The sequence below is a fragment of the Ambystoma mexicanum genome, chromosome 7p, assembly GCF_040938575.1.
Source record: "Ambystoma mexicanum isolate Mex_15411 chromosome 7p, UKY_AmexF1_1, whole genome shotgun sequence".
Lineage (NCBI taxonomy): Eukaryota > Metazoa > Chordata > Amphibia > Caudata > Ambystomatidae > Ambystoma > Ambystoma mexicanum.
Window position 1 is genome coordinate 110,796,429 of NC_090939.1, and position 23,217 is coordinate 110,819,645.

General features: G+C 41.7%; 1 protein-coding gene across 4 annotated transcripts in view; it reads right to left on the minus strand.

Moving 5' to 3' along the window:
* Positions 1–1,273: 1,273 nt before the first annotated feature.
* Positions 1,274–23,217, minus strand: part of ZBTB20 (zinc finger and BTB domain containing 20) — a 3,989,371-nt gene continuing 3,967,427 nt past the window's right edge. For all 4 annotated transcript variants that reach the window (XM_069635901.1, XM_069635902.1, XM_069635903.1 and 1 more), the window contains one exon: positions 1,274–22,538. In XM_069635901.1, coding sequence (XP_069492002.1) covers positions 22,114–22,538 — 425 coding nt within the window. In that variant the 3' untranslated portion in view covers positions 1,274–22,113. The remainder of the gene's footprint in view (positions 22,539–23,217) is intronic.

Sequence of the window (23,217 nt, forward strand, 5' to 3'; positions counted from 1 at the left end):
CCATGTAACGTTTCAACATTACAAAAAAAATGCATTGAAATGCTACTTTTAACATGTAAAAGTGCATTTCAATTGAAACCAATCCATAACTATTGTCGACGGATTGGTTTCGAAAGAAATGCACTTTGCATGTTAAACATAGCATGTCACAGCTTTTGTTTTCAAAACTTCTGTTTTTTGAATCTTTTGATTCTAAACTATGATTATGAACCACAATTTTCACTTGACGTTGACATTCCTACACGTTGCACGTTGTATAGATTTAGATGTGAGGGCAAGTATAGGTTTTGGAACACAGACATTTTGCTTGGACTTCCTGACACAGACTATCACTAGTTTTAGTTATGTAAGGAAATCCTACCTTCGCATAGGGCAAGATAGGTCTTTTCCCAACCCCTTTCTTAAGTTAATAGAAATGTGGAACTTAAACACTATTCAGTTGTCTGCCTCTGCTTTATGATGCCTTACAACAGTTAACCTCACCCTGACGCATGTCAAAAGTTATGCATGAGAAAGGACACATTCTCTCCAACAACCCTCAGACCAATGGAGTGACTGATGCTGGAGGCATTGAATCCTGACATTAAAACCCTGAAGCTGTCTGAAACAGTGTACATGGTGCAACATTATAAATAATGCAATTTTAGGCTGGGTGTTGAGAGAAATTAAAAGAGCACCAAGCTCAGTGTGTATTCTGTACTTCCTGAATCAAGCATGCAACCTATTAATTACAGATCTATTTGTCAAATATCACAAAGATGTGTGGTCATTCTTATGTTCCCAAAATGTTCTTTAATTTTATGGAAAGCAGCCAGGAGCCCTCACACTTGTTAGTTTTCCCCTTCCACTTTCTCATAGGGGTATTTAGAAAGAGTAATATAGGCGTGTAGCAGACTGTCCATCTTGGAAGGTTAAGCTACTGTCAGAAAATAATTTATTTGGTTATTCCAGGTATCGATAACATGCTTTTCTTAAAAATAAAATGTATATATGAACTGAAAAAGGTCAATAGAAATTAACATTAGAACATTTTCAAAAAAGCAAGTTGACAATGTTGGTACATTTCATTTTGTTTTAGAGCCTTTGTTAGCCTGGGGTGGCTTTAGAAAATGTACACTTGACAAAGTGACACTCACCCATGTAGAAAGGGATAAAAAGACAAAGAGACACAGAGAGAGAGAGCAGAGAAGGAGTGAGAGAAGTGAGAGCAAGAGAAACGAACATCCTTTTGACCCATAAACCCCTCCAAAAAAAGAACGGACGAAGCCACAGCATATTTCTTTTCTTTTTATTATTATTCCTTCATATTCAAACTTCACAAACAGTGTGAACTTGGTACAATACCTCAGAAAGTGAAACTTACAAAAAAAGTGCTGGTAACATTTAAAAAAAAAAACATCATTCTTCAGCAACATCAATTACTCTTCCACACGAAACAGAAATCTTGTAAAAGTTTTTTTTTTCGTATTTTAAGGCGTAATACTTCTGTATAAAGTATATGCAGGAGATAAACCTTCACAGTATTCCAAAAATGTCACAATAATAATAATATAATAATGAAGCGCTACAGTTATTTTCATATTTTTTTAATGTTTTTTCCTGTTTAAATAACAAATACAAGTCACAGGTTATATACGTGAGAAAAATACAAGGCTAATATTAAATGGCAGATAAGGATACTGTCACTGTAAGAAAAAACTGGCAGGATATGTGTGTAGTTATTCTATATTTTAAAGCACTTGATAGAAAAAGGCGTACGCGCATTTTTATTCTTTTAACAATGATTTTCTTGACTGTTTTCTTATAACTGATATATTTGACGAGAATAACATGAAAACGATATATTTGTCTTTTCTGTCGTAAAAGGAACGTGTCACTCCCTCTAAAAAGTATTGGCCTGCTCTTCACACGTGGTGTAAGTGTGCTCATGTGCCCAACTATTGCTGTGTGCACACAGAGACACTCATGCTCACACGCAAACATGCAGAGTAGGTGCTGACATACATGTAGGGCTCCGGTTCAAAGTACTGTTTGCCACAGAAGTCTCACTGGATGTGACCCAAGTGAACTGCCATGTGAGCAAGCCAGACATGGGAAAATGGGTCAATTTAAAGCCAGTTACAGACCAAGTGAGACAACAGCAATATCAAGAGCTTGTGGATGGAATGAGATTGACGGCACTGAAGAGTGTAATTATTTTCAGGTTTACTGAGCAGCCACAGTGGTCCATCAGACTGCCTTAAACCCGTTGAGGTGCTCCACTAACTGCACCTAACCGTTGGTTATTTTGTTTTTTTGATCTGGGCCTGAAATCTTGGATCCCATTTTGCGTGAACATTCAGAGTGGAAGCCATTCCATTTTGATAGTGGAATAGGCCGCCTCATACTGTCTCAGGAGGATAGCTCAGGGGCCACGTTGCCTTGGAAGCAAGACGACACGGAGCACCACAGGTTCGATCTCCGGATCCGCGCTTAGAAACCTCTGGGTATTAAGCGCGTTATAAATAACCTATCATATCATACTCCATGACAGCAGATATGTCCCACAAATCTAGGCCTCTCAATGAGGATTAAAGACTAGAATATAAAAAGCGTGTCAGCCCGTATGTATGAACATTCACACCTTAGTGGATTTGCTGATGACTTGTATCCATAATGCAGTTTGAAATTCCCTTGACTTGAATGTAGCGTGATTGGGCACAATCCTCCCCGGTGGTGGCTCAAGAAGCTGAAACGGGGGCTTGGGCCATGCCGCTACTCGCAGGCATTCAAATGAAAGCACCAGGGAATAGAAACGGCACGCGGCCTGTCCTGGTACAGGAGCCTGTTGACCGCTTAGGCTTGCCAGTGCACAAAGATGTTTTGGTGGATATAAAATGTGCCATCGATAGGGACACACACACAGACACACACATACGCACACATATAAAAAGACATCCACTCTGCTCACAGTTAACAGGACAACAGTAGAATAACACGCCAATAAGGTGCTCAAAGGAGAAAACATAAGTGACGCCCGCTCGGAAAGGGCCGTCACAGTAAGGTGCGTCAACCAGGTGTTTGATTTGTTAAGTTTTTCTTTTTCGCATCACACACTCCCCAAAAAAGTTGTTAAATTTGCATGCGAGCAAGAACAGGCCAATAGCTTTTGTGATATGTCAACCTTTTTCATGGATAAGAACTGCAGGTACGGTTTTGTTGTCAATCTTTGTGTGTGTGTGTGTGTGTATGTTTTTTGGACACTGGTCCATAAAGACATTTCTTTCAGAGTATTGTAGCAGAAAATGAATAAAATATTCAACAAAACATAGTGAAATGGCAGGACGAGACAGCAGGTCCAGGTCCCCTGTCCCCTTCTTTTTGGAGCCCCAACATTGATATTCGTATGTTCCTTTTTTGGATACTTTTGCCCATCACAGCCATGAACATGTGAACAGAGATATGGCTGCGAGCACTGCACGCGGATGGTCAACTTTGTGTAATGTTTGCCAACTTTATTTTTTTGTGATCATTTTCAAGAACCAGACCTTCCTCCCTCTGCTGCTTACGACTGGTACCCGTCTCCTTGCCCACTCCTGTGTGTGAAATTCACAGATTTATGAACCTTTCACTCAAAATGGAGATGGAACGAACTGGGAAGCACCTGGGAGCAAAGTTTCTTTCTCCGTGCATGTGGACAAGTTCAGGATCCAGAAGTCAGAAATATATACTCTATGTATATATATATTTCTTCTTAAAGTGCACAAAGCAGAAATAAAGTGTATGACGGGATGCCTAATTCCTTCAAACCTTCACTGACATATTGAAGAGTGAGTGGTTGTTGATAGCCTGATGGGTACTAAATCTTCAAACATGTTTTTGAAAAGATGGCTGCTAAGATTATGGAGTAAATCGGGGTTCTAAGGCGGCTAATCAAGTGTTCTTGTAGTACGGGTAGGTTTCTACCCTACCATAGCACTGGCGTGACCTAGATGCTACCCAACCATAGCAGGAGTATAACCCCGATCATTGCAATAACATGAGCCTGTGGTTTCAATGAAAGAGCAGCTCTGTGGCCGCCATGATGAAAGGCAATTATCCAGCCATTACCCTGTTCTCTTCTGAAGTGGTGCTTGTGCTTAGTAACCCATTCTATGTTTCCCACAAGAGGATCTGGCGAATATTGCTCAGAGAGATTGCTGTGAATAGTAGGCGGACTTCTGGATGGAAGCTACAGCATAAAGTCTTGTGGAAGTTTTGCTAAACATGGGCTATTTCGCGAGCTGGAATTTGAAGACACACTATAAGTATTTATTACACGTGATGTACATACCATTCTGGGCATGCATAAACATTTCTCTGTTTGAAGAAAAAAGGCACAAGCGATTGCCTATAAGACATGAGTCTTTTGGAATGATGCTGAGCGGAGGACAGTGCTCCTTGTACAGTGCTAAGAGGTCACAGTTACAGGACAGTAAGCAGGCATCATGAATTACAAAATCGAGGGAGCAGCAGCATTCTGGCTTCACTTCCTGCAAACACTTTTCAGCTAAAGCCAACATTGAAGCCTTCTTCACCCTACGTCATTTTTGTTTTGAGGCAGGGAAGGAACATATGAACTTTACACAGTGCTTTCGGGAATAGGTCAACAAAAGGAGAAGAAATTAGCCTACAGTGCCTCCTGTTCCAAGGAACGGAACATGTCATCTAATCCGTCAATCATGAACTCCCGCCATGCCCCAACACGGAGAAGCTATAGGGGGCGTGTTTTGTGAGAGGAAGCACTACAACCACAAAGCCAGTTCTAGTCCAGCTCTGCTGTTATTTTCTTTTTTGTCAGGTGAGAACAACCTGTGGAGAAGGATAAGCACCCTTCAACACAGAATGTCTACAGATCTGTATATGGCTAAAGTAAAAGTAGAGCAGACATTGTTTCATGTGAGATATTGTATGTAAGGCCACAAAGACTTTTTTTGTTTTTCTTCGCAAGGTAAACATATATTGCAAGTGGCAGGAAGCTGACAAGAGAGGCATGATGGACTGCAGTCTCCATAGTCTCTTTTACTTGAGGAAGTTGGAGACAAAGTGAATCTTTCACTAGATTTTGGTTGGCTTGAGTAGCGGGCCCAGAGTGGGCTACTAAAGGATATGACACAGTGTAGGAATGCCCTGGGGCTCACTGCTAGTGCATACAACCCCACAAACTGCATGGCACATTCCATTGGTTCAAAAGTAATCCTCAATTTTTGTGCTGAATTCTAGTAATTTAAGTCCTGCCTGATGTGTGGGGTTGAAGTGATGTTCAAAGGGACCAATAAGATGATTAACAAGGGAAAAGAAGGCACATCAGTGTTACTGATACAAAGTGAACCACAAGATGCACAACCTACTGGTCAATTTTCCTTAAACAGGGAGGAACGGGGTGAAGGGTGTAATGTGGGAAGGAATACTCGTAGAGAAACATAAATGGCCACAGCAGAGGAAGAAGTATTGGTAATTTATTGAGAGGCAGGGAGATAAATGCTAGCCCGGCATCGGCTTTCTGTCTTGAGGGTTCAACCGTGTACCTGGACGCACCCCCGTTTCAGAACAACAAATGCAATTCGGGCTGTTCTAGGCCTCCCAGTTCGTTCTCTCCAGGGGATTTTAAGCTTCTGTGAAAATATTTTTTGTGGTGTCCCCTTGCCTTTCCTCTCCATCAACACCTGTGTTGAAAAGCCCTAGATTAAAAAAAAAAAGTTCAGTATGGTCTTACTTTGTAAAACAAAACTTGCTGTAAACAATTTCTGAACTTTGTCTTAATGCAGAAAATGCAGCTTTTTAAATGTTCCCTAGACTTTGCTTCTAGTATGGACATGAGAATTGCTTCGTATTTCAGTAGTGTTATCTGGGACGTACGCATATTCCCATTTGCATGGAGCTCCTATGATCAAGAGCTCCTAAAATCAAGTTCAGGGTTAAGCAAAGAGCAAGAGTCAGGTTTTCATGACATGAATGGCGGGCTCATTTCATTGTCATGTACAAACGTGCCCCCTATCATTTTTGCAGGTCTGATTTGTGTCCTGTTCAACCACCGAACCCTTCTAGGGTCCACTATACAAAAGGAAACAAAGTTTATATTCCAGGATCCATTAGATGGCAGCTGCTTGTTACTGTCTCGGCTTTATGGCCTTTCAAGGCTTCTTGGGAGAACCGCGCTGTAGAAACTTGACATCAAGCCTGTATGTTTTTGCTCCCAGACTCCCGCCAGATGATAACTATAGGTTTATCAAGGGGAATAATCTGCAAGATAAACTAAGTCAATTCTTTTAAATTCCATTTGGCACTAGTAGCCACGTGCTGTGACTGCAGAGCTAGCTAAGTCACTTCCCCTAGATACATCTCACCAACATTTTAATTCATTGCATGTTTCCTTTATCTCTGAATTTTGTTATTGAGTTAATAGTTTTCCCGGCAAATGTCATCTCGAGTACATCTATTCAGAATTGTGGGTAATATTACCTTTTTAAACATTTTATTTAAAGTAACATTCCTGTCTTCGCTAAATAAAAACATCGGTGGGTAGGGATTGCCAATAATTGTCCTCCAGCAAACCACCACCCCCTCATCAACCTTGCCATTATTGAATTTATTTTGTTTGAATTCCTATGGGCCTCATTACAACCTTGCCGGTCCGGAAACAACGGTGCCGGTAAACTTACCGGCACCGTTGTTTCCGGACTGCCAAAGTACGAATCTGCTTGGCGGGTGACCTCCCACCCGGGCGGACCGGTACCCGCCCACAGATTTTCACGGAAGCACCAGCACCGTCATTACCGGTGCCATTGTTTCCGTGCGCCCCATTCCCATAGAGTTCTATGTGACTCTATGGGAATGGGGAACAACATATTACCAGCGCCTGACTTTCCGGCCGCCAGGGTTGTAATACCCTGGTGTTACCGGCCAGCCAGGTGCCGGTGGCTGTTTACGGGTCCGGCGGATACCTGTTGGTTTTAACTGCACGGTTACCGCCGGACCCATAATGAGGCTATGTGTTCCTTTTTTGTGCCGTATCCCCTCTCACTATAGATTTCTTTTTTTTTAAATAATTGAATTTCTCTTTTTTTTATAGAAATATGTTTTAATTTAATTTGACTAATTTTTGTACTTAACCTTACTGAGTACAGTTTCAAGGGTGATATAGTTGCTTTGAGTGAGTTTTCATTAAGTTCTATTTTGGTGTCACGATTTAAATGGAAGATAAATGTGGTGAGAGAGCTGGAGAAAGGCGAATAGACAGATTTTTGCTGCTGGATTCCCAAGACTATTTTCTTTGTTTTCGGTCACCACACTACTCTTTCCACAGCGTAGCTCAGATACAAATCTGACAAATGTATCCCCCGAAATGATGGGAGTCAAAATTATGTGAAAGTGAAGTGTAAAGCATGGTTCACAATTGCCGACTCTTCGTGAATGATTATCCCCCTTTAACAGTTAACGACATGAACCAGCAAAGACTCCTAGTTTCCTATGAGGCCGAGCACCCTCAGACTCTAGGGTGTATCCTGTTGTGAAGGAATGGAAAGCTTTCCATTGGCCATGCACGCCTCAGAGGGAGGAGCAGGCCATGCCTCCCCAACATGTCCTTATTTGATCGGCAACGGATGGTAGCACTATGGAGATCGACAATGGATTTCCAAAGTCCACACGTTTCGATTCAATTCTCACATCGGAATTTATCCATAAAACAAATTTTGAGAAAGAAGGGCATTTGTTGCAAAAAGACAAAGCAAAATATAGCAAAGAATGGCACTTTACTATATCAGCACATTTTTTCACCAACAGTGAACAAATTACTTAAATGCACATCAGAAATACATTCACAGAGTACCGAGTCCAAGCTGGCAGATCCAAAGCTGCCATCAACGTCATGCTTTTGGGCCGAGTAATGCACTGTGATTAAACCCATGCTTTGGCATGGAGGATACTTGTTTGAAACCATAGAGGAAGACAGGATGGCCCATGGGTGTATTTGAACATCAATGGATGTCACAGTCGTTGGCTGGTGACATAAAACTGACTAGCATTAATGTCTACAATGAGGTTCTTATGAGCGCATGAGAGAAGGGCAAAATTCACATTTTTCTTGAACTGAGCCAGATTGTTTTTTTTTGGAAAGTAATTCCAAAAAGAAGGTTTGGTCGTTAAGCCAGATGTTGACTTGAAAGGGCAAACAGGAATGTTGGAGCGTAAAGGACAAGGCCACACCATTATGCTCAAATAGATACAGGATTGGAAAGCACAATGACACTTAAACTCACAGTCCAGTGTTTCTGACATCTCATAAATAATAACACAAACATTTCATGATAAAACACTAAAACAATCCGCTGACTACTTTTCCGGAACAAATTAAACAGCAGTGTGGATACGAACTTCATCTTGTAACAATTACAAAAAAATCATTATCCCAACGATTCACTCACATGACAAATCACCTTTTAACCTCAAAACTGCAGCATATCCATAAGGGCAAACGTTTAGATTTCATATTTGTATTTTTTTTAAAACATTTTTTTATCATTTAATTTTTTTTAAATAATGCCTTCACCAAAAAAACAGTCTTATACCAATAAAATGCAATCAAAAATAGAAAATATTACACAACAAAAATATCTATCCTTCCTTTCCAAAAGATTCTTCACAAAAAAGTAGAAAAAAATCCAGACCATTTTTTTCCTTTTCTAAACATTTTGCTTTCAGTCTAGGGCACACTTATTAAGCTGTTATTGTTTTATTTTCTATTGAAATCAGGATTTTGCTGTTGCATAAAATATGGAAGATGCAAAAAAACGTTCATGTACAAGAAGAGTACTGACAGCAAAGGTACATTCATCCAATGTTTATGAAACAAAGTCACCAGGTATTACCTTAAAAGCAATCTAGTGGGATTTGTTCTGGACAATTAGCTCTCTGACATGATCAATCACGTTATGTTAAAACACTGATTTGAAAAATGGAAATAAAAGAGACCAAATATCTCTGAATTTGATGGGGAAACCTAGTGCAACTATTTTTGCTGAGGCACTGAGTGTAGGCAAGTGACCGGGATAGGAACTAAGGTTTTCTAACACATGCAGTTGGCAAATCAGTCATTAGACCAAATATCCTGTAATACCAGTATCATGCCTTACCATACAGAATACAAGTGGTGCGCTGGGAAGGCCATCTTGTAAAAGAATTAACTTTGGCTTCTCTTTTGACTTTTGAGAAAATAATGTTTTTAAAGAATGAACTAGATGGCAGATAAGGAGACACAGGCTGGGGCCATTAAGGGCCTGATTCACAGAAGCGTTTTATAATGGCAAAACCCCATTGGAAAACGCTCTTCGCGTCCTGTCTTTTCTTGAAACTCCAATTATGTGTTCTAAATAAATGTATTCTAGATCGCTGGGTCCCCAATCTCTGATAAAACGTCTAAAATATATATCTGTGTTTACTGGAGTCTAATATCCCCCAAAATAATATTGCACATGGTGCAGCTGATGTAAGAGGAGTACAACTACAAGCGGATGCCGATGAAATGCTGATGAAGGAAATAACGCAGCATGGCCAATTATGAGGTTGGGTCAAGGCCAAATGTAATGCAAAGCCAGCAGGGACAGTTTAAAAAAACTAAACCTGAACAGATGCAATATATCCTATAAGTGTCTTTTACAAAAACACATGGGAATAGCCAACCCACCCTGCAAAATCATAAACATAGAAAAATAGATCTGGTGTGTTGCTACATGATTCTTTTTCTTTTCATAGCCAGACTTGATTAATTATATTTTTCATAAACAATGGAAGATGTACAATTATACTCTTCAGTGCATTTGCCTAAAAAAATAGATAAATTATAGAAACAACGACAACTATTTCCCTGTGGTTTTGAAAGAAATAATTGTACATGTGAATGTAAAAAAAAACATTGCAAATGCAACAAGGTTTGCAGCCCCAACAGGAACAAAGAGAAGTGAAACAAAGAACAGAAGAAAAGAGAACAGTGAACAGAAAAGTCTGAAGGCCCTCTCACTGGGTGAGTGGCAGTCATCGGACCACAACAAAAACAGTTCAGCTAAACATGGACTCTCGGGGAAAGAATGCTTTTTACTTTTTCATTCAACTTTCTTTTTTTTTTTTTAAACATGTCACTTTCAGAGACTGACTCCGTTCCCTTTGTCCTCACCCTGAACACAACCTTTCCTTCAAATTTTTGGTCTACAGTAGAATAGCATATTAACAGCAACAAGCACAAAATTGGGATTACAAAAAAATGATTCAGTTTACAATGGCAGGTTGGTTCTGCACACATGAATAAAAACAAACACATCCAGGAGGGAAGAAAACGTTAGTGTCAAATTAAACGGATATTTGAAATCCAATGAAACGAAAAGCCTTGTTAGGTCAAAAGAAAACAGCAGTTTACACGAACGTATTGGAAAGAGCGTGTTTATTTGGGACAGAGCTTGTCTCATTATTGAAAAGCTAAGAGCAAACCTGCTCAGGCATTGACACGTGTCCAAGCCAGTCTTGAGCCTCAACAGTGACAAGAGTCTGAGGCTCAGAACTGAGCTACGGCTCAAGGGAAACACTGGTTGGATGTGTACGAAGTTAAAAGGCAGTGGGGACTAAAGAACTGAGGCACTCGTATTGACGTATAACTTTCTGGATGAACTTGAACTCAGTTACAATTCGAACAATTGTAAACGAACAATTTGGGTAATACCGGTTGCAGGAGGTCTGGGAAGAGGATCCGCTTCCAGAATCCATAGCAAACAAATACATGGATTGTGGGGAAAAAGTGTGGTGTGTGAAGCTACTGTGGATAGCAGCAAGCTACAGAGGGGAACATTCGCTATAACCCCGACATGCCCACCAATGCTAATCCTAGGAATCTGGGGAAGAGGGATATGTTGTCTTGTCCATCTTTTACAGGGTATTGCATGCCTTCACAAGCAATTCAAAAACGGGTAGGTAGTTTTGCCTTCCCTTGCCCCCGTACACTTTTTTTCCCACACTCAAGAATTCAGTGTCTCACTCTTTCCATATCCAAAAGGTGGCCTTTTCTGAAAAATGTTCACACCCCCATCGATCAGAGGGAAAGAAAGTGCTGTGCAGCCCAGCTGAAATAGCACACCCCTGTTCCACGGTATTCATTTCAACCGCTGACGCTAATGTGTCATTTTACCCTCTCACGCTGCAGTTTATCATGGGTCATACCTCTCACAAAATGTCATCAAACAAAACAGCATGAAAGTAAAAATAAGCAAACGTATTCAGTCAGTAGAAATAGGCATTTACATCGTAACTTGTGCGTTAACCACTGACCAGTTGGGGCTGTGGAGTTTATGAGTTTACATACATGACCAGGATCCCAGTAAGTGTACACAGACGATCACAACGGGTCAAAAAGAGTGCCGACAATCACACCAAAATGCCAAAACTGTCCAACCTTTGGAGTAGACCAACTCTGGTTGATCCACTCCAAAGATTTGATCAACCAGCTTCCTTAAGAAAACTATGTTTTTGTATATTATTGTTTTTCTTTCAGTTTGTGGTACTTGTGTAGTGCAAAGAGTATCTTCTCTTACCATCCTTGGCATGGATTTTAACCACTCCATGCATGTTAGATGGTCTTTCACTATAAATTATGGAGGTACGTTTAATCAAATGAAGAGGGAGCAGTATAAACAGAAAAGCGAATAAATAATAGCGCTGATGGTGTATGTACATTTTTCACATGGATTTAGGAAGTTCTGTTGCCATGATAGCTCTGTATCCATGCCAATAAGGATCTCTGTAATTCTCCTGCTCATGTAGGCAGTTAGCACATGGACACCTCTGGTGAGGTCCCATATCTCACCAATACAAGTTGGGTTCAGTAATAAAGCAGCACTTTCACAGAGCGGCATACCCTGACTCCCGGTTCTTGAAGTCAGTCGAAGGTTGAACGACCGCAAACTGGGACACTTACAGCACTTTAATAAAAACCCGGCCATTAGCTTAAAAATGTCAATAAAATCCACTTTTGGACTGTAATCATTAACTTGGCTTTCTGTATGCGTACTTTTGCTGGAAACCCCAGCGTTAATCTTTGCTGAGCTGCAAACGGTTGAGAGTCAGCTTTCTCTACATAGACCTTAGGGTCTAAAGAAGCTGTCAATCACTCCCCTTAATAGTTAAGTTCTACTCTCCCAAATCCTCCTCCAAAGCACTTTTAGCTCTAGCAAGCAGAAATCCATGCCGGATTTGCCATGCCAAATCAATTATAACCGTACTGTATTATTGGGACTCAGCGGGGACAGACTATCTCTAGAGCTTTGAAAGGGCTCATGAAGAGCAATGTTAACGCATACAAAATTAAGTTCTCTTGGAATTTTGGAATGTTCATCCAGGAGACCTGCTACAACCTATCTGTCAGATCGTCGGCTCCAAAGTTGGGGGGAGCCATTAAAGAACGTTAACCTTTCTATCTTTAGTTTCCTCTTGTGTCTTGTTTCCCAGCCTGCAATGAAAAGTAAAGTACTGAAGACCAATACCCTGGCTTCACTATCCAACCATCTTGCAAAGAGAATGATTCTTCGCAATGATTTTGCCAGTTGGTCCGCGGAGGAAAAACGCGTGGGAGTGGCAACGCAATCGACTTGCTTTTTAGAAGCCGCTCGGCTGCTTCCAACATCGCTTGCTTGGTTTTTCTATCCTGTATCTCACTCTATGCCATTCTATTTTCAGTAGTGCAATGCAGTGCAGTCAATCTTAGTGCAAAAATAATCTAACAAAAATGAAACAATGCCCTATAATGAAAACCACAAATTCCAAAGAACACTCACATTATGATACAGGTGACAAGAAAAACATACAGGGGGCCGGCGACCACTGTCTCGCGACAACGCACACATTCAGAAGTGCCGTCAGTTTGCTTCATTGAGCCACAATGACATCCACACAGAGAAGGTTCGACACACTTATTGTGGGTCAGTTTTATAACTTTGGAAATCAGCTTCGTATTGCTGGCCCTCTGCTCAGAATACGTCGACTAACGCTCGACAAGGGAAGCCACAGGAACAACCCCATTTACATCTATCAGACGGAAATCACAGACTGGGGCATCGACTGAATCAAAGCACATCCTCAAAGGGATTGTGTTGTATGGTTCGAGGCTGGGTCTTTAGTGGTCTCGTGCCGCGGGTTGATCATTGTACAGGATTACCATAAACCCATCGGTCATCCCATTGGCAACCCAGACTTGCAGTAGGATTGAGGGGCACTAAACTATGCAGACCCAGGGGCATTTTTTTTGTACTCACTATGGACAGTGCTTAAGCAGGCATCTTCATGGTGGGCTAAAGAGTAATTCTAGGAATAAAGATGGCACAGGACAGGGACCGAGGATCCTTAACAGTGGGGGGGTGAAAGAAAGCATGGTAGTCAATGGCTAGCAAATACGGTCAGGTTAGCGGCCATTATTCTCCATGCGCGCTAAAACCCGCACTGTACACATGTCTTGTTGCGAAACAGCGCAAACAGTAGGTCTGGAATATTTTCAATCAAGCAACGTAGACGGAATCTGGGAAAATACACGAGGCCCTTCTGCCTCCCTTCCACTAAGGGATCCATGGCGATACATCGATAGTGCAATTGTTTATTTAGCTAAGGGACAAGAACATAAACCTTTATTAAATCACTCATCGGAGAACATGAGGGTGGATGGGGATAAGACCCATTCACTGTCAAGGAAAAGGTTCAATGAATGCGATAAGAAATATATTGGGACACATGAAATGTGACCATTTCTGTATCATTCATCAAACTTCCGTCTCCTGTGTCTTATATAGTTTTAGTGTTAGTATGTAATAAGGCCATGTTTTATTCGGGATTCCCATTTGCCGAACCTATAGCAGACTTCCAGTTTCGATTCTTGGTGGCTTGGCTTTCAAATACACCCGAATGGATTTAGCACCATGTTGGAGGACCCAACGAGAGACCTTATTACATCGGTTGCGGGACCATGTCCTTCATTGAGCTCTAACAGGGCAGGCGAAAAAGAAGGTTTGCTTCTATCAAAGGAGCATGCTTGATCATTATGATGTGAGCTGTGGGAAGAGGCGAAGTAATACATCTCGGTGTCAATGCGTCAGATTGCGGAAAGAAGCACTGAAGGTTCAACGGATATGGCGGTTAAAGCCTTCACACCCAGTCTATGCCCGTGATCTTTATCGGTACAAAAGGCATAACCGAATGCAAGATCTTGGCAACACTCAATGCTTACAATTTTAACTTTGCTAATGATAAAAGGATGATGATGCAATTAAAAATTATAATGATGGCTAGCAGTACCTGATAAGACAGAACAATGGTGTTGGTGAAGGGAAATCCTAATTGGATATTTGTCCCGACCTATCAGTGAAAGAAACACAAACTGTTGAGCAGTCTCCAGGGAATGTATTGGGTGGATATCAGTTCTTTTCTGTGAGGCTAGTATGCTCGGAAGCTGGTTACAGCACCATCCACTGCCCAAGAGGAATGTTTCAGTATCACTCACCTATGCATGGAGATGATTTATATACAACAGACCAAGTTTGAAAGCAGGGGGCGCTTTACAAGTTGATAGTGGGGTTGAAAACCAAAGGGGGCAGTGCCTCTGTGCCCACCGCCCTAGTGGGGGCTCCACACTACGACTATTCTCAAACAGAGGCAGTTTCAGTGGACTGGCCCATGCCCTTGATGTAACCCTGCTCCACCCGGGCTTTAACGCTAGGCAGAGAGAGGGCATAGTCTTTCTTCTGCCATACGGCCGCAAGTGTGCTGATGTTTTTTCTCTGTTTTACCTCTATGTGAGGTGAAGTGTTACTATCTCATCAAGCATATGCACTTGACACATACGATATATATTAAAACATATGTCTCATCGCTTGTTCATATAGGGAACTGTGTCTTGAGGTTGGAAGTCCAATTCCCAGGAGGGTAATGAAAGAGTTGCCTAATTATACCCACTGAAGTGCTCCTTCTTCCTGCTACATTCAGCATTTATCAGGGGTCTGCAACCCAGACCGCTCTAGATGATTTTTCTTTACTGCCATAATCCCCCAACATTGAACATGATGGCCAGGTTTGATAGGAGTTGTACAAGATTTGGAGACCCAAAGATTGCAAAGCCCAGGCCTACATGAATGTGGCAAAGCACTCATTGGTCATTCTTTCAAGGGTATTTTGAGAACAACAGCAAGACAATAGCATTTAATAGATTGTGTCTACAGATCCAGTTGTCTCCAAGTAAATTTGAGAGCATAATATGCTACATTATCTTTAAATTAAGTGATTTAATGAGAAAGAGGAAGAGAAGTTCACATCGCCAAAGAATTAGCAGATCCATACATGCAGGTTTCATGGCTAGTTTCCAACATCATTTAAGAAAGTGGGTGTGACATGATAGCTCTCTGACAGAGAACATTATGCTACTTCCTGGTCTGCTCACTCTGAGCAATACTCCAACTTTAGTAGCAATTTCTCCGGATGGACAGCTCATGAGTCACTGCATTTTGCAAGGCCAAATCCCAAGGCAGGGCCGACTTAGCCTCTCATGCTTCCGAGGTCCATAAGTCAGGTACCATAACAGGGAGTAATAATGACTCCCGCTGTTACAGTGCTTAGAAGTGGGAGAAATCTGGCATGAAGTGCAATATCAGAACACACATTTTTCTCATACTTTGAATCTGAAATGTAGAGCTCTTACTTAACAAAATGACTGCTCTGAAACCAAACCACGGGGAAGAAATCAGCACATGGTTCCTAAGATTCAATGAGCAAAAACATGTTTTGATCTCTTACATACTTGTTGCTATCTATTTTTCTTTTTCCAGCCCTTTTACAAAAGATCACCCCCTCCTACACAATAAAAATATTCTAGAGATGAAACGAACAGGTGTCGCTCCGTATGTTTTTAAGAATGTATATATGGTCTGCCACTCTTAACCTAACAAAATTTAGCAAATGAGAAAACAGACCACTTGGTTGTCTTCCTTAAAAGGGCAGTATGACACAAATGGCCTTCAATAAGCACCAAGAATCCATGGAAATGGCCAGAGTTGCCTTATATAAGATCCAATAACCTAACACACCTTAGAGCAAGGTGGATGCCATTGACAGGCTTGACACTGATGACCAGGTATAACAACGGTTTCGAGGATGTGACAGTCCAATTAGTAAGAACCATCTCAATTAATAGTGTCCTTTTATCTTAATTCTCTCCAACAACAATAAATTTAAAACTTCACAAGGAACGAAAGTAAGAGTGATGAAATATGTGTTCTTTACTAAGGAGACAAAAATGTGGTATTTGTAAGTCTTTATATCTGTCTGGGAATAAACAAACTAAAAATGTAACGAAATGTGTCATAAGTTTCTGTATTTTTTTAAAATGTATTTCATCTTATTGTTTAAAGTGCAGACCTAGCTCAAGAGTAGCAGAACGATGTACAGAGTGTGGGTAGCCAGCGTTTGGGCTGGCATCTTTTAACAGTTGCGCAGTACTGTGAGTTGGGGTCTGTGCGTAGGTATGTGTGTCCACTGGAATTAGTCCTTGGTCATGTGTTGTTGAAAAAGGCATGTTTAGAGAGATTTGAGAAATTGGAAAATTGTGGGGGACATTCCGAGTTGACACCGGGATGGAGTTCCAGAGGGTAGTTGGGTGACAAGAGAAGGATTGTTCACGTTCCTCTCTTTGCGGACGAGTTGTGCATAAGTAATAAAGAGGTTACACCGCATTGTGTTTGAAGACAGGATGCACTGGCTAAACGTTAGCTAAGCTTTGCCTCCTTGAGATGTCTGCATGCTCAACATTTCCATTCCTATCACAGGTAGTCATTGGTTAAAAAAGGATGTCACCACTGTTCCATAGGCCTTATACAGGCCACTTCCAAAACATGCTGCACGATGTGAACAAGGTCCAGGTGCTACATAATGTGAATGATCAAGAGATGATAGCAACAATGTTGGAATGTAAGACTCAGCCAATATCAAGGGATCTCCTTTGATCATTTTTTAATCAAATGTGCATGGAAGAGAATTAACAAAGGAATAATGTATATGATTTGTAATCTGCTTCTCATTTAAACTCTCCTCCTTAAAAAAGAAAAAAGGATAAGTTCTTTCACAAAATTGATCAGACACAAAAAGGCATCAGGTCGAGATTAGCATTTTAATAAACCCCATGGCTGTATAGGAACCAACTTGCTAGTGCCTGTGACAGCCTTTTATAATGACCTGGATGCTAGGCAAAGGAAATTATACAAGATAAGACCATTTCGATGTTAACATGGAAAAGAAGAACCTGACAATTTTTGGTAATATTCTCAAGAAGTTTTCCTGAAGGAAGGCAAAAAGACTGTTAAGGGAATTACCGATTGGTTGGTAAGGGAATTATGATAATGGTTTGTAAAGAGGAGAATCATCTTGGTTAGTAAGGAGAGGAACACATTGGATGGTAGGGATTCTAACATATTGGTTGATAAGAGTACCACCACATATTTGGGAAGGGTGGGAACATATGGTAAGGAAAGTCACGAATTGGCTAGTAGAGTGGTACGGGGAGAAATTGGTTGGGATGGGGAATTAGGTTGGTTGATAAGAAGGGTGACATATTGGGTTATAAGGGGTAGAGGAACAATGGTTTGTAAGAGGAGCGGCATATTGCTTGGTAATGGGAGGGATGCATGTGTTGGTTCTAGGATGTACATACTGGTTAGGGTGATGGGCGTGTAACCAATGATTGATCACCACCTCCATTTTTAAGTCTTCACCTCAAAATCAAGGCACTAAAAGAAGATATAGGAATAAAGTGGTTGAGCTGAAAATCCTATCAACATGATGTGAATTTCCCTTACTTGATCTGAAGGAGCAATGGAAAATGTTACCTACTTTAAAGTTTTCCTTGGGCATTACCCAATGTCTAAAGACTAAAATGTCCACTCTAAGAAATAAGGAGATACCAAGATAAAAACTACAATGCTAGTTTTAACAAGTTTACAAACATCCAACTGAGCGTCTTTTAAAAGGCTTAATTGAAAGGGAGCCATTTCTAAAACATAAAACATTGCTGTAAAATATGATAGGGCTATTCCCAGAACCATTCCTGTTGGCACCTGCTCCCGTCATTGATCCAATGTTTATCTCTCTATGTGTTTTGACAAAATTGCATCTCAACGGCAGTATAAAACATGCACGGCAGATGCCTGGCCTAAACTGAAATAATAGCCTAGCTTTGGTTTACATCCTAAGTGTCCCTTAATCGTTTTTATTTGTTATAGTTTGAATTTTTCATCCAGAAATGTACCCTCAAGAATAATCAGGCCAATTTCCACAAAATATGGTCTAACCATGTGGCTGACATTATTAAATGCGATTTCCAGGAAACAAAGATTGAAAAGAAAATACAACTTTGTAAATCCCCTTTTGGGCCATTTCCAGCAGGGGAGTTTAGAAGCAGTTATGCAGGCCTAGTAAAAAATGAAACCTGCCTTTACCTGGCATAAGGCATAACATGACATGCAACGGGAAAGGGCTTCCCAAAAGGCCATGGACAGGTAGGAGTTACACCTGAATGAACCGGCATCCTACACCTAGAGTAAGGATCATACCAGCTAGATCCAAAACAGGAAATGTTGGTCAGAGCCTGGCCTCGAACATTTGCCCTATCAAAATGATGTCATCTGTCAAGATAACTCTCATGTTACTGTCATTAATCGGGTGTCCCGATATAAGGATTTCGAAACAAACTTTCAGGAGAGTAGAGTAGGGAAAGAAAAGCAATTCAAAGACAGTCACAAGAGAGCCAACTATGGTGAGTCATGGTGAAACTAATCCACCTGCCTAATTTGTCTCATTGCTGGAGATCGCAAGTAGGAGGGAAAGAATTTAAATACCACAGTGAGCATGGGTGCACACCGGCCGTGTACCATGATCATGGAGCTCCTTGCACCTTCTGAGATGTACATTCAGGAAATGTGAACTCGTCCCGCCCCGGGGACATAAGCGGCAGCTCAGGTTGGCAGTGAAGGCCTCTTTGGTGTTGTTCCCTGTCTTTCCTTGATTTCATTATAGGATGTATATCATCAGTGTGTATGTATGCCAGTGTTAGAGGAGCCATCATTCCTGGAAGACAAGGCTACTGTAAGGCTGTGTTTATTTTACGGATTCACTATGTGTTGGTGGAGACAGTGGTCATTTTGTTCGAATCTTAGGTTTTCGTTTCCCACTAGCCCACAAAGAGACACACTTGGCCAGAACGAATTCCTACTCCAAAATCTGATGTGAGAAATGTTAAACCACAAAGCATGAGCAATGGAACAAGAATTGTGGCTACAAAAAGAGCCACAGAGAAACCCTACAGTCAGCAGCCACTGTAAGTCAACCAAATGTCTTCCCCTACACGCACACCTAAAATGCCTGTGTACCAACACAGTGACCAACTACTCTACTCCGCTATGGAGAGGAAGGAGGATATTTAGTGTCAGTTCCATGTATCCACTCCATATGTACCTTTGGGAGATGTTACACGACATGTAAACATGACAAATACAAGAATATCTTTCAGTGGTATCAATGTGGGATGTAGGCGATCTGAGAATTGTAATTACGCACTTAGGAATATATCTTCTAGAATGTCTTACCATTTTTGGTTAAATGTTTAATTTAAGGGCCAGCATTGAGACAAGCAAGTTTAGCTTACAACATGAATTTGCTCAACTAATTTGATGCCCGGTTAAGATATTTTTTAGGTGTATTTAGTTAGTCAAATTCTACTTAATCTTACCAAGCCACTAACCATCCTTGGTCTCTAGTTTGTACCTAAGCACAAATTAAAGATCCAGCTGTGCATAGGAGTCTGTGCAGTGTCAGCTGCCATCTTATATTAATTTGATCACAGAAAATGTACGTAGATGCCCGGTCAAGATGTGATCGCATATTGGTATTATGGGAAAACAAGGGGTGGAGTGTGCTGCCACTGCCCATTAACTAAAAGTGATCAAAATAATCAAACAAATGGCATAGGTCAGGTTTTCAATGGGGCGAGACTCTGACAGATTTCTCTCTACTTTTGGCCAACGAACAGAAGGAGCATGGGGTTTTGATCTCCGTTGCTAGAACCCTGCAGTACTCAGAACTAAAACAAGTACAGTGAAGTCCACCGTGTGGGTAAGTCTTTCTGAACTACCATTCAATGAAGCACTGTGCGACACAGCAGCAAAGACACGACAACAAAGACATTTCAATAGAGAAATGTCAGCTCGATCACGGTCAAATGTCGATTACAGTTTACGTATCATAGTGCTAAACTCCAGGGACAGGCCAACTGCCCAAACATATAACACGTGTAAAAAAATACATTAAAAAGGAGAAGCAAAAAAAAAAATAGACCATCTTTCCTAACCAAATTGAGCATTGTCAAGACATTCCCCCCCCTTTCCTGGAAGCGCTTAAGAAAATTTAAAAAGTGTTTCCGTCCAACCGACAAAAAAGTAGTACATAAAGAAATTAGCAGTTAGTGGCAGTGCAGGTGAAACCAAACAAAACGATTGGAAAAAAACGTACTTTCTACAAACCTACTTTTCTAGTTTTCTTTTTTCCACCAATACTGTTAATGTAGTAAAAAAAAAAAAGAAGACATGAACTGTAATCTACCTGGGGAAGGCCACCTTTTGCCCTGTGATAACAGCTTAAATTACACATTTTTCAAAGCACTCCTCTCTGCACTTGCGTGCATTTTTTGGACTGCACCAAATACGAACGGACACCCCTCCCCGCTGTTACGCAGGCTGCTGTGCTTCTTCAAGAACAGACTTAATCCCTCTCCTTTCTCGGCATTTTCTCTCGCTCAGAAAACTGGTGAACAAAGCAAGGCTCTTTTTCTGGTACCTTGAAAACCGCAGTTATGAATCTTTGAAATATTGGTCTTGTGTGTGTAGTGTAGGTCTTGGATCGTAAAGGTCCTTCTTGACAGCTCCAGGGCTCTGAGCTTGAAGTAGAGAGGCTGAAGAAATACGGAGTTGAATTCCGTCGATGATGTCCATTTGTTTGGAAATTCGTTGTTGCTGTAATTTTCCATCCCTTCTGGCAGGGGCGTTGCTAGGGGGGGCTAAGGGGGCTATAGCCCCTGATCTTTTGGTTGTAGCCCCGGATAGAATCTCAGGAGCTACAGCCAAAAGACTAGCTAGCCCCCAGTCCCAACAGTTCCAACATTAGCATAGCCCCGAGTCTTTTCCAGACCTAGCAACTCCCCTGCCTTCTGGCCTTTTGCTGAGGAGGGAAGGAAAACAAATCGAGGTGCGGGTCTAATGAGCGGGGAGACTTGGATAGGAAAGTAGGACAGTTGAAACATGGGGGAGGGCCATGCCGGGTTCTCAGTCCCCAGAGCACTACACAACATCATGGTCCGACTTCCCTCCCAACCCTCCCCCGCCGCATCCTGGCGCAGACAGACGAATGACGTGAATGCGTCAAGTGATGGCCGATGCTCTTTGTTAAACCAGAGGCATTAATCCACAGTTTTCATCTTCTCTGTAAAGTTGATGTTTGCGAAGTCCAGATGCTCAGTACTGTGAAAATGTCCATTTGAAAAACACTGCAAGCGGTGTACTTAAAGACAGTAGGCCTTTTTTTTATGTCATAACATTTTTTTGTAGTGCTCTACACAAATGATTTTTTTTTTAATGTTCTTTTTTTCTTTTAAAGAACGGTTGTATTTAGAGGCCAGTAGCTTAAGATCCAGCCAGTGGATCCTTCGAAGCGTTACCAAGCCTTAAGGCCACCATCCATAAGGAAACTGGGAAAAATATATGTACAAAGATATATGTCCCCCGGTCTCCTTAAATGTAATGTACCAGCAGGCAATACAGTTCGTCATGTAGTACAAAACGGAATTTGTTTTAAAATTAAACAATACAAATTTCTTAAATTCTAGTGCCATAGCTTTTTCTCCCACCCTGCTTTCTACCGCTTGCTCGTCTCCTTTCCTACCACCTTGACTTTTGTTCGTAGGAAAGGTGGTGGGTTTCTCCAACCCCTCTCCCTAGTCGTAACCTTATTTGTTGGCGTGGTAAGAAAAGGACATTTTTATCCATCCGACACATGCATCCTCATGTGGTCGTTGAAAAGCTCGATTTGGTCAAACTTCGCCGGACATACAGAGCAGACATAAGTGGTGCCCTCTGTGCAGGCGGCCACCACTCCGCTGACCGGGACAGCCAGGGCGCCGGCTCCCTCGCTGCTGGCCGTGCAGTTGGTGGAGCTGTGCAGGGCGACGTGCCGCTCCAGCAGGGTCTTGTGAGAGAACTTCTTCTTGCAGATATAGCACTCGTAGGACTTCTCGCCGCGGTGCAGGCGCATGTGCACGTTGAGGGAGCTCTTTTGGGTGAAACGTTTGTTACAGATGTTGCACTGGTAGGCCCGCACTCCTGTGTGCGTCACCATGTGTTTGATTAGGTAATCCTTCAGTGAAAAGGAACGCCAGCAGATGCTGCACTGGTGGGGTTTTTCACCTGTAGGTGAGAAAAGACAAGACAGAAACAATATTTTAATAATATTATTGACACCAACTACTATTGAACATATAACACAGAGAGGGCTGTGTGACAAAGGCCCCTGCCTGACCCTACGGGTGAGTGCTGAGGTAGCCAAGGTGGTATGAGATGCTGCGTCAAGGGTTGTATAGGTAGGATTCCCTGGCTACCTCCACCACGCCATGGGGGTTTGCTACATGAAACCATTGGGCAACATCATTATAATTGTTCTTTTATACAGCGCTTAATACCAACCGGTGGTATCTAAGCGCGGGATTGGGATTCAAACCTGTGTTGCGCTGCATTTTCTTGCTTCCAAGACAAACCGGTTGCCCCTGAGCTATCCTTACTCCACAGGAAAATACTGATAGAGATGTCAGTCTTTCTGTCCCTTTAAGGAATGCCCAGAAGAAGAAAATATGCCTGATAGTTTGGTACTGTCGTCACACGGGTAAATGTTTGATACAAGACAGATCCACAGTAACGCAAAAGCTGCTGTGTTTCCAGGTGGTAGAGGGCTGAGGTAGACAAGCGCCACGCCTAACTGCAGAGATTCAGCACGAGGGCTGCCGGCCATGTGTGAGGAATGTATAACATGCAAAATGGCGGAGGAGCCTCACAAAGCCTTGGTCTGTGTATTGTAACAGCCTCACGGCTC